The sequence below is a fragment of the Mauremys reevesii genome, linkage group 27, assembly GCF_016161935.1.
Source record: "Mauremys reevesii isolate NIE-2019 linkage group 27, ASM1616193v1, whole genome shotgun sequence".
NCBI lineage: Eukaryota > Metazoa > Chordata > Testudines > Geoemydidae > Mauremys > Mauremys reevesii.
The window spans coordinates 5306135-5318170 of NC_052649.1; the positions used below are offsets into that span (position 1 = coordinate 5306135).

Sequence of the window (12036 nt, forward strand, 5' to 3'; positions counted from 1 at the left end):
CTCTGCGTTGGCCCCGGCTGTGTGCTGGCCGCAGAGCGGCTGCTCCTGGGAAGGGATAAAGCTGCCACCTGGCAGGTTTTGGTGCCGTGCATCCCTCTCCAGGCTGGGAACTGTGCCTTGCCCTAGATTTACAGCGAAGGAGCCTTTCCCTACAGGGGGGCAGTGCTCATGCCCAGCTGGGGACATTTTGCTCTGGGGGGATCGGAGGGTGCGACTCCCTCAGCCTGCCGGCGGGTGCTTCGGCTGCACGTCACTGGCTTTTGCCTTGTTTGTATCTGGATTCAGGGCCGCGGTTTCTTGGTGTCTTTCCCCAGCCGAGAGCCCAGCCGCTGCCCTGGGGGTTACAGTGCAAGACAGGCCCTCTGGCTCCCAGCCCCGTGTCTGAGACAAGCGTAGCGCTTGAGCAGCGGGCTAGCAACTGAGAGAGTCAGGCTGCCCGGCTCTGTGGCACCTCAATTCTGTTCCTGTCCTGGGCTCTCCCCCTCCGAACCCCTAGCTCTGGGGACGATCCACCAGCCTGTCCTGCAGCACCCACGCTCCGAGGCCTCTCCCTGCAGAGTCATGGGGGGAAGGGGGCAGAATGGCCTTGTAGACAGATCCCAGACCAAGCTCCGATCAGGGCCCTAGAGGTGTACAAGTGTCCGTGCCTGAGTGGCATCTGCTGAGCCCAGGGGCCGAGCGGGCCCTCCCGGGAGGGCACATGGACGTAGGGGGGAGCCGTGACTTCCGCGGCCCCCGCACAGTTACTGAAGCTGCTCTTGGCTCTGTGCAGAGGACAGGTCTGAAGCCCAGCACCCAGCCTGCACCTCCAGGCGGGAGTTGAGTTAAGCGGATCTGATGCAGTCAGAACGGATAGCCACACGCCGGGCTTGACGGAGAACTTCCAGTTCTGGCCCCTCGCTCGACTCCAGCCCTGCGGGGAGGGGACTGGCTGCAGACGAAGCACGTCTGGGGGGGGGCGGGGGGCAGGTGATGGACCAGGGCACATACAGGCTACTCCGGCACATCCCCTGCCCCTTCCTGCTCTGCCATTCCCTGCCCATAACCCTGAACCACCCACAGCCTCTTGCTGTGACCCCAATCCCTCGCGGCCAACGGATTGTGGGATGGGGTGGGTTGTGGCAAGAAATCGGGGCTGGCGGTTGGGTCCCAGGTCGGGAGAGGCTGAGAACCACCAGTTGAAGAGGGGCTGAAACCTTCCTTCCCTCCTGCCCAGGAGGACCTTGTCCCACCAGGGGTCCAGTGAGGGGGACACGTGCTTCCCGCTCTCAGATAATGTATGTCACCCTACGACCAGATTGTTCCTCTGGGTCCTGGCCTTCGAGGTCTGTGTTTGCCGGTGTGGAGCTGCAGTGCTGGAACCTGCTGGGGGTTGTTTAAATTGCGGTGTGTGTTCTGTGGGGCTCTGGCAGTGCGTGTGTGTAGCCAGCGTGTATGCATGTGAGTGTCTTGTGTGTGCATGACTTGGGTGTGTGCACTCAAGCACTATGTATCCAGTACACACGAGCGTGTGTGTATCCAGTGTGTGTGCGCTCATGCATGTAGCTCTCTGCGTGTGTAGCCAGTACACACGAGCGTGTTGTATCCTGTGTGTGTGTGTGTGTGTGTGTACGCACGTGCTCATGCATGTAGTTCTCTGCGTGTGTGTGTCCAGTGAGCATGCGTGAGGGTGTGAGTATACAGCGTGTACCCATCTTTCCCGTGAGGGACCCCTCTGGTGCCGAGCTCTGGTCTCTGACGCCCTTTCCCTTCCCTTTCGTGGCGCAGGTCCCCAGCGGAGCCGCCTGGAGCCCATGGACACCATCTTTGTGAAGAATGTGAAGGAAGCCGGGCCTGCGTACCAGGCTGGCCTCCGCACAGGTGAGGGAGCCCCCCACTGGGTGAGGGGCGACCTGGGGGACTGCACTGGGAAAGTCAGTGGCAAAGTGCTCCTGGAGGGGATTGAAATCCAATGGACTGAGGGCTCCCATGGGAAACAGACCGAAAAACCCTTCCAGTTAATTCAAATGCTTGGTAAACAGCTGGGGGAGAACAGGGCTTTGTTAAAGATTCAAACACACATTCTGGACTGGGATCCCTAGGGTTACACCCCTTGCCATTGCTGGGGTCTCTAGGGTTACAAACAAGCAGGCGGAAAACAATCTTTAGGCCGAATCAAGGCACAAATTCAGTGCCTGCCCTTGTGTCTGCAGGGGCCGTTCCTCCCCAAGGGACAAATCTGGCAGACGCCTGTCTGCAGAGCACAGGGCATGAGCTGAACCCCACTGAATTCCAGGGGAGGTGCCGATGGAGGTGGGAGCAGAGAAGGAAGGAGCCTGGCACACTGTGTATTAGCAGTGAAGCCATTTCCCGCAGAGGAAGCTTTGATTCCTCCTAACTCCAGCGAGTCCTGCCAGCCTCCCTCCTGTGTGTCTCTTAGCTCCGATCAGCTGGGGGGTGGGAACTGGTGGTGGAGCCAGGGCCAGAGTCAGAATCGCTTCTCAAGCGGTAATTAACTAATGGGGGGTGGGGAGTGGAAGTGTGTCCCGGGTGCACGGGACACGGCTGGGGCTTTCACTGCAGATCCCCCTAACGGGTCCATAGCCACTGGCTCCACCCAGATGTCACCACCTCAACCCCTTCCATGTTCCTGGGCTGCTCTTCTTCAGTGTGTGCCAGCCGTGTAGCCACCCTGCAGCGCCTGGGGGCATGCCCCTGCCATCCAGCGGCGGGCTGAAAGGGGACGCTTGTTCACTAGCCAGCAGTGGGGAAGCCAGTTGTGCCACGTTAGGGTGAAAATCTCCCCCTCTGCGGGGGGCGTTGGGGCAAAGGGTCCCTCCAGGCCTCAGCTCTGAGCAAGGCAGAAAGAAGGGGAGTCGCCGTAGCCCGGCTGCAGCAGAACCTAGAGAACCCCGTAAGGGAGCCTCACTGGACAGGCCTCGCCTCAGAGCTCACAGCCTGGGGGAAAACATCCTTGTCCTTGTGTGACGTTTGTCCGTACGATGTCCTGTCCGCCCGGGTGGATCGCTCGCTCCAGGCTGTGGTTAGGGGCAGAGGGAAGGGGCTTTCTCTCTCTCCCCCCACCTTGCCCATTGCTCTATACTACGATCTCTGAAAGCAGTTGTCTGCTGCCACCATCAGCTGGTGCCCACCCAGAGCAGCGCAGGGGCTGGCACTTTGGGGCCCCCAGGCGTCGGTGGCGACAGCAGTAACCGTTCTGCCAGCGCTCGGGGTGGGGATGGCATGTGCCCGGCTAAAATGACCAGGCAGTAAACCGGAAGGAAGGCGCTGAGTGTTGTGTCCTCTGGGCCAGACGTCAGCTGGCACGAACCTGGGGCGCTCCCTTGTCTTCGGCGGAGTGAGGCCAGCCGTGGCCCCCTGGCCCAGCCACTGAGCGCTCGTTAACAGGGCCAGGGCTGCAAGGGGGACGGGTCGTCTGCCCAACAGGCTGAGGCAGGAGAGCAGTCCGATAACAAAGGCAAGAGGACTCGCTTCCCGGACGATTTCCAGCGCCATTGCTGGGGACAGAGGGGGGCTCTCTTAACGCCACTGCCCCATCTCCTGTGAGGCGCCGAGTGCCCCCAGCTCCCACGGGTAGCGGCACGTTGCTATGGTTACCGCCAGCTGTGCTCGCTCCGGGTTGGCTAGCTGCTCTCCCGTTCACGTGTGGGCCTGCGGTTCTGTTCCCTCTGCAGGAGACCGGCTTGTCAAGGTGAACGGGGAGAGCATCATCGGGAAAACCTACTCCCAGGTCATAGCGCTGATCCAGAACAGGTGAGGGCATGCTTGTGCCGCAGGGCGGGGGGCCGGATGCGCCCTGGGGTGAGACTGCGGGCTGAGACGAAGTGCGCCCGAATGTTCACACTCAAATCCGCCATCCTCAAAGGTGCGTGGGTGCCCGACTCCTAGTGGGGCCAGTGCTAATCGGGTGCCTAAATACCTTGGAGGAGCTGGGCCCTAGGCCAAGCTTTTCCAAAGGGATGAGTGATTTTTGGGTAGCGACCTTGAGACACCCCAAGAGGCCTGGTTTGCACGAAGTGCTGAGGTCCTGCCCCAGGAAGGTGGGTCCCCATTGCCAGGCACTTGGGGAAATGCCGGTGTGGATTACTGGCGGGTGCTGGATCGGCTGAGCTGATGGATGTGGGAGAATTTCCTACCCCCCCCACTTAGTTCTCACACGCTCCCTCACACACTGAGAAGGGAAGAAAGAAGCCGGTGTGTGCGTGTCTGTCTCTCTTTGGAGCTGGGATTTAATTAATGACCTGGATTTGTGTGTATTCCACTCTGTGTGTAACGACTGATTAGACAGGGGAGATAGAGGGGCAGACCTGACCAAGATAGCTCCTAAATATAGCACCCGGGGAAGGAACCAAATGAAAGTGATCTGGATACGAACTAAATATAAGACACGGCCCTGGGTGCTAAATGCATTTGGAAAAATCCCCGGTGGCAGTCAGCCGGGGAGGGGGATGGTGGGGGCTGTCTGCTGTGCACTGGCTCTCAAACTGAAATGGGGTTTCCTGCGGTTGTGTTGCAGTTTCTTGCCATGGCTTGTGCTTCTCGCTAGTGGAGAAAGAAATAAGCAGCCGCTGTCACCAAAGGAAGAGGGGGTGGTCGTGTGGCTAGAGCAGGGGATGGGGAACCAGGACTCCTGGGTTCCAGGCCTAGCTCTGTGATGGAGCATGGTCTAATGGTTAGAGCAGGAGACCGGGAGCTAGGACTCCTGGGTTCTATCCTGCTCTGGGAGGGAATGTTGCTTAATGGTTAGAGCTGGGGACCGGAGCTAGGACTCCTGGGTTCTATCCCGGTCTCTGGGAGGGAATGTTGGCTAATGGTTAGAGCGGGGGACCGGAGCTAGGACTCCTGGGTTCCATTCTGCTCCCTGTGAGGGTACGTTAGAGCAGGGGGACTAGGGGTCAGGACTCCCAGCCCTTTTCTCCACGCAGGTTTGCAATGGTGAGCTTGGCACTGCCGAGTTGGGAGGAGGGACTGAAGGAGAGAGGGTGGGCAAGTGCCTCACGGAGGTGGGGAGAGGCCCTGCTCAGACTAAGGGAGAGGTGAGGTGAGCTACAGGCATGGAGAGGACATGGTGCAGCAGGCGCCTTCGCCAGGTGTGCCGCTCCGGTTAGCGGGCGGCTGTGTGGCCTGTGAGTCAAGCAGCGACACATGCCCAGCCCAGCCCAGGGCTGGATCCGAGAGCTGCTGCTGCCTGTGCACCCCCATGCAGCTAGCGGGGTGAGGGGGATGCGTAGCTACACTGTGACAGGTCCTGTCCTTTGCATGTGGCGTGAGGATAAAGTCTTTCCTGTCTCCTGGGAAGGAAAATGGCCCATCCTGGCGGCTTGGCTGCTGTCTCCTCTGGGAGTAACAGCAGCTTCTACTGTCCCAGGCTGCATGTGTGAGGAGCTGCTGCTGCTCTGGCCCGCATGGGCCCTGGGCTGCTGGGATCTTCCAGCTCAAACTCTTGGAGTAAAACCGCTGCCCTGCGAATCTCCCGCCCAGTTCTCGTGCACTAGCCCAGGGCTGCGATGCTGCAGATCTGCAGCCTTTAAACAGCGCCGGGGAATTGAACTTAAAAAATAAAAATCAATAAAATCCCCCATCCTTGTTCCTTCAGCGTTGACTCCTACTAATCAGATACCCCCCCGGCCGCAGCCAGCCAGACACCGGGTCGGTGAGGACCGAACCCTGGACTTGCAGCACCAAAAGCCCACGCCTCAGTCCCTTGAGCTTCGAGGGTAATTCCCAGAGCCGCCTGCCAGTTGCAGGCCGTGCCTCCTTCCCAGCCACTCACGCAGCATCGGGTGGGGAGTGCTGTCCCGTGCGTCTGGAACCCACCTCCGCTGCAGAGCCCTGGCGTCCAGTCGCTGCCTCTGGTCCCCGCGGGGCTCGGCGCCTGGAGACGCGGGGAGCTGGCTGCAGGCGGTACCCAGACCCTGACGCGCTCTGCCTTTCCCTCTCTCTGCAGTGACGATGCCTTGGAACTCTCCATCATGCCCAAAGACGAGGACGTCCTCCAGCTGGTGAGCCTTTTGCTGCTGATCTCTCCTGGTGGTGAGCTGGGTGTGCCTCGCCTCGCCCTGCTTGGCCACGCCCTGCACAGAGCCCGTCCCCGTTCCTGGTGGGTGGGAGACGCAGGGCCCCTAGCACTGCCGCTCTCCGGGGTACCAGAGCAGGTGACAGTCCGGGGGGACATGGCTTAACTCAGGGATGTGGGCCACATGGGCAACTGGTCAAGTGCACCTGAGTCACCCTCATCTTACCCGTGGAGGGGCAGCCAGCAGAGAGAACAGCTCCCAGCATTACATACGCCTCTGTGTGGCCCTGTTGCATGCTGGGACTTGTAGTCTGCACAGGGACGCATTCAGTTCTGAAAAGCAAGGGGCCATGTGCTGTGCAGTAGCAGCTTTTCGGGCTGCACGCTGGCCTAGCCCTGCTTCAGCCGTAGCTAGCCGGCATTCTGCAAGGCTGCCAGGCGCGCGTCATGCCCAAGAGGGTGCGTGTGGCCTCCAAGGGGCTGATAGCACAGTGGGAGGCTGAGGGCTGCCGGATCAGCGTGACGAGGCTGATTGCAGCGGGAGGGTTATCTGGGCAAACCTGGTGTCGGGGCCTTGCTCCAGCAGATTAGCAGCGGCCATCTGTGCGAGTGGTGTGAACCGTGCCTGAGCCCCTCCCTCGATTGGGGGTGAGGCTGGTGGAATTTGGGGGGGTTGGGTTCCCTTTAATAGCACCCCAACGGGATCTCGTTTTCTTGGGGCCTCATGCAGTAGCAGTGTGGGTGGTGTGTTTTGAATTCAAGGCTGGTTGGGGGTTTGCCAGCTCCGAATGCTGCTGGTCTGTTCACCTCGACCCTGTTTGAAATCCATTCCCGTCTCCTGCCCTGGGCTGACTGGCCGCCACCTCTTGCTGCAGCTGCAAACATCCACCGCGCTGGGAGAGTGGGGAGGGGTGGAACGAGGGAGGGGCACCCGGGGCGGGGGCGCAGCATGCGAGGAGGGAGATGGAATAAAGCCGACCCTGGTTGTAAGTGTTGGGCCGGGGTCGGTCGCCGTGACATGGCTGTTGGGGGGTGGGATGGAAGTAGGACCAGCCCAGATCACCCTGCAGAGAAGAGGCACGTCTGGCAGTGCGGGGAATGAGCCGGGGGTGGGGGGGGGAGTGAGGGGCAGCTTGTCCAGAGATGTGGTGGCTTCACCATCACCCCGAGTCCCTCCATGAAGATGGGGGACGTTTCTGGGAGACACGTTCTAGTGCCGCCCGTGGGTGGCTGGGCTGGGTGTCGGAATCGCTGGGCAGCTTCCATGGCCAGTGGGGTGTGGCAGGTCGGACTAGATGCTCCCAGCAGCCTGCAGTTCCGTCGCCCGGACGGCTGGGGTGATCTGTGTTAAAGGAGCGAAGCTAGCCCTGGTAGAGCCGGGGAGCTGCTCCGTCCCCCAGGGAATGGAGGAGGGACACAGTCATCTGAGCCCACTGACCCCACGGCCTGGTGTGCGGCGCCTGTTGCTGCCAGGGCATGACGCAGCATCAGGCCATTGAGGCATGATTGACACAGGACCCTCCCCCTCTTCCCCACTCTTGGATGCTGGCTACGGGGTGGGGAGAGTTTGTCGCCTTGGGCAAGAAAGATCCTCAGTTCTGTCCCCATCCCTTGGCAGCTTGGGTGTCAGCAGTACGCCGGGGGGGGGGGCAGAGCTCTTGTGATCCACCTGCCCTGAGGCCATACAGAGCAAGGGGAACCCCAAATGTACCAAGGCCTGCATGAGAGCCACTCCCAGGGCCCCGCAGAGACCCAGGCTACTCTAGAGCCCTGGGCTGGGGATTCCCAGTGCGTCTGCAGCGATGGGACAGATTCATCCCTTGGGTAATGGCAGGGAAGTCCCTGGGTTCCAAACCCTCCGGCTTCAGGGCCTTCGCAACTACTAGCCACTGGGGTCAGGAAGGAATGGCTCCCCGGGCAGGTTTGGGGGTAGTGTCTAATTGCCTGGTTTTCGTTGTCATGTATATCACAGTAGTGCCAACAGAGATCAGGGCCCCATGGTGCTGGGGGCTGCCCAGGCGCATAGTATGAGACAGTCCCTGCCCCGAAGAGCTTACAGTCGAAATAGACAAAGGGTGGGAGGGGAAACTGAGGCACCAAGCGGGGCCCTGGCATGCCCAGGGTCACCCGGCAGGTCAATGGCAGAGCAGGAGATTGGAGCCCTTTAGCACCTTCCTCTGATACGTCTGGGGCTGATCTCTGGCAGGCTCAGGGTCCCCGTGGCTGCGATCAGGCAGGGCACATCCTCTCGAGTTACACCGGGGAGGAATTTGGCCCAGCTCTCCTCCACCAGGGCACTGGCCTGTGGGTGTGTTTGGAGCGAATGGTTTTTGAACAAGGGCAGTGCAGTTTCGTGTGTCTGCCTGCCTGCATCTGTCTTTCTGTGCGTGGGATGCAGCCGACCTTCCTGGAAGAGGGCCGCGGAGGAGACCCAGGAGGTGCGAAAGGAGCTGGATGCCATGGGCCAGCTTTGTTTCCCGGCTCGGATTCCAAAGGAACCTTTGTGTGGGTTTCCCCGTCCTGGTGCATTCCTGCGGTGTGCGGCTCGGGCAGCCAATGGCAGGCCTCAGCCAGGAGCTCCCTGCAGCTTGGGGGGGGCCTCTCCTCCCTCCCGCCTCAGGACGTCCCAGTCGCAAAATCCCCAAACAACTTAAAAGGAAAAATTGAGAAGGAAATGTTAGTCTGGGCCAGGGCTGCGCCCGGGGAGTGGCCAGCCAAGGGAGAAGGCTGCCGGATCGAGGGAGGTAAAGAGCTCTGTGCTGCCGATGCCTGTGTTACATGGGATCCCAGTAGTCGGTGCGTATTATATTATTGTTCGATCGTCTATCTTATTCGGATTGAACGTGTTTATTACGGTAGTGCCCGAGCCCACCGAGAACAGGGCCCCATTGTGCCAGGCGCTGTACGAGCCTAGAATAAGAGACGGCGTCCGTAGAGAGAAACGCCGGCGGGGGGCTCCCGTGATGACTCCCTTTATTCCAGTGCAGAGGAAACCTCCCAAAGCTAAGCCGGCTGCTCGTAAAGGCGAGTGTTTAACTCTCTGGCTGTAGCTTGAGCAGGTTAAAAAGGGGGGTGGGGGCCTTCAGTAGGTGGAACAGTCCGGGAAGGAAGCCCAGGGCTCCGGCCGCCCCTTTAGGCGAGCGTGTCGGAGCTCCGCTCCACTCCGCTCCGCTCCTTTTTTGGAGCAGAAAGAGCTGGTTTGTCATTGCCCAGAAATGCAGCCTTCCCGAGAGCAGGATTCCAGGACAGCGGGGGGCTGAGAGCAGCCAGGGGCACTGCTCCCTCCCTTGGCCTCTCAAGGACTGAGTGACGAGGCAGGAAGGACCCTGGGGTTGGGGCCCCAACACGCGTCCAGAGAGAGGAAGCTTTGGGAGGGGGGCTGTTTCCCTCCCCTCTCTCTGGTTCTTGGGGTGTCAGAATCGGAGCAGAGTCCAGGGGTTGGGTCGTTTGGGGACAATGCAGTGGGGTGGCTGGAGCTGCCTCCCTTTGGAGAGCTGCTGTGTGGCTCCGGTGGCTGCGGAGCCGTGGCCACTCAGGGGCCTGTGCGGGCAGCGCTCTGTGCCCGGCAGTGCCATGGACAGCAAGCTGTCAGCGTGGTAACTTCATTGGAAACACTTGCCTTCCCTGGCCACGATCGTGACGCTCTCCCCTGGCTGATTTCCAGCTCTGACTGCGCTTGGCCTCCTTAAATCCGCCAGGCGGTTTCCACTGCAGCATCGCTTTTGCTCCAGACTGATTCTTGTGGCTTTGCTGTGCCGTGTTGACAGGCTGCTGCCTTCCACCCCAGAGGCAGCTGCATTCCAGGTGAAGCCCTGCCCTGCCTGCGATCCGCTTGTGATCGGTTCGTCTGGAGGAAAAAGGCTGCAGTGCGTCTCTTATCGTCGCTGTCGTTAACCCTTTCACTCAGGCCCAGGGGTTAGAACGCCAGACACGTTAGAAATGCCCCAGCTGGTACTGGGGGTTAAACCCAGCTTCCCTGGGATGGCTGTTGCATGAATGAATCCTGGCTGGGAGCCCGGGGCCAGGCTAGAGAGCACCACACCGAACCCGGCCTCAGCCTGCGAGCCCAGCCGTGCTCACCGAGTTATCCGGGTCTCTCTGCTTAGCAGGGGACTCTTGCTGTACAGGGCGCCTCTTCTTGTCCAGGTCATTGCTTGGCTCTTCGGCATGTCCCACTGGGTGCAGCCTGCAGCAGCCAGGGTCCCGGGTACTCCAGCCCCAAGCTTCCCAGCATGGTATCCAGCAGGGTGGTGTGTGTTGTGTACATAGGCAATGCCCCACGTTTCCCTTGTGTCCCCCATCCTCCCGTCCGGTCTCACCTGACGGCCTGCTGGGAAGCATCGCGGTGTGGTGTCCGGCAGGGCGGCCTCTGTGTGTGTCCCGCTCAAGTTCTTACTCTGTGCCCATCACTGTGGGACGTGGGTGCCTGCCAGGAAGCCAGGATTGGCACCCGTCACACGTGGGTCTTCTCCTTCTTCCTCGCCCTGCAGGGTGGATTTCTCCGGGGCAGGGGAGTTCCGGCCGCTGGGCTCTGTGTTTCTATTAGCCAAGGGAGGTCCAGCAGTTATGCCTGGCATTTGGCGTGGAGAGTGTTCTTAGACCTCACTGGCGTTCGCTGCACTTTCCCCTTGGGCCGAGGTTCCTCGTCCCAGAATTCTTACCCTGCGTCCCTCTGGGGCAGCCCTTCTCCCTTCCTCGCGCTCCCCGTCTGTGACACGGGGCGGACAATAGAGGCTGGCCCCAGGTTGTACTCAGGACATGCCTTTGATGATGTTTTGGGGTGGTCTATTGGGGTTGCCTAGTCAGAGCCACATCTGGTGTATGTTACAATAATACTTAGTGTCGTTATCTTGTGCTGGAGGGTCTCAGGGCTTTTTCCAAAGGTGGGCAGGTTTAGCCCCATTTTGCAGGTGAGGAAACTGAGGTCCGGAGAAGGGAAGTGACTTGCCCAAACGTACGCAGTGCGTCAGTTGCAGGGCTGGGCTGAGAACCCCCATGTCCGGTCGCCCAGTCCTTTGCTTTAACCACTGGGTAGCGCTTCCTCTGCTCACACAAAGGCTGTAGAAGGCAGTTTTGTAAAGAGGTGCAGGGTTTACTCTTGGGCTGCAGCTGGGCGTGTTAGTTCAGAAACGCCTGCGAAAGATGAGAAGGAAAACCCTGGCGCTCCGTCCAGCTCAGTGCGTCATGGAGTATTTTAAGGAGAGGGAACCGGAGACCATGTGAAGCCAGCATAGCTGTGAGCATAGCACATGAGCAGGGGAGAGCAATGCAGCTGGCAGTGACCGGAGCGTGTTAGTCACTTTCCACCCCAGCAGAAAACGCGTCTGGAAATGTTTGACATCTGCACGGCAGGGAGGATTTCGGGCGGTCCTTTCCCAGGCTGAGCGAGGCTCTGGGCTGAGATGGTCACTGATAATTTCAGGAGCAGCGGTTCTGAGAGGCCCAGCTTTAGAGACCCGGTTTTTCACAATGTGCTGAGGCCGAGCCCCCGCCCCTGAAAATCAGCTCCTTTTCCAGTGTCTCACAGTGAGCCCCTCGAAATCACTTGGCCACAGCCCCAGTGGACTTAGGCTGCAGGTGGGCACGCTTGGCGTGCCCTGCAGATCAGGCCCTAAGTGGGCATTAGCCCCCCACCCCCTGGTGCCGTGATGGCACCCCCCCCCCCCCACAGCGCTGAGTGCTCCTCCAGCAGGAGCGCCTGGTTCTGCTCTCACTGCGCGTTGCCAGCCCTGCCCTAGAAGGGGGATGAGCTCTGTCCTGCCGGAGGGACGTGTCCAGCGGGTGGCGCCGCAGTCATCACACAGCTTGGTGTCACTGGTGGCCTCACCTCAGCCGTCTCCCTGAGTCTTTATCCCGGAAGGGCCCAGCAGTGCCCATCCCAGTTGGGTTCATAAGCTCAAGTGCCTCACAGTCGCAGTCTCTGCCCTGTTTGTACCCTGTGATCATCTGAGTCAAGCATGGGGGGCCTGGGAGATCCCAGAGCTGAGTGCCTCTTCGCGCTCAGCCTCCCACGGCCTTGG

The 12036-nt window shown here is 60.3% G+C and overlaps 1 protein-coding gene across 7 annotated transcripts in view; it reads left to right on the top strand.

The window, feature by feature from the left end:
* ARHGAP23 (Rho GTPase activating protein 23) overlaps nucleotides 1-12036 on the top strand; it is a 116775-nt gene that overhangs the window by 75026 nt on the left and 29713 nt on the right. For all 7 annotated transcript variants that reach the window (XM_039516532.1, XM_039516531.1, XM_039516529.1 and 4 more), the window contains exons 4-6: nucleotides 1768-1860; nucleotides 3675-3753; nucleotides 5948-6002. In XM_039516532.1, coding sequence (XP_039372466.1) covers nucleotides 1768-1860; nucleotides 3675-3753; nucleotides 5948-6002 — 227 coding nt within the window. The remainder of the gene's footprint in view (nucleotides 1-1767; nucleotides 1861-3674; nucleotides 3754-5947; nucleotides 6003-12036) is intronic.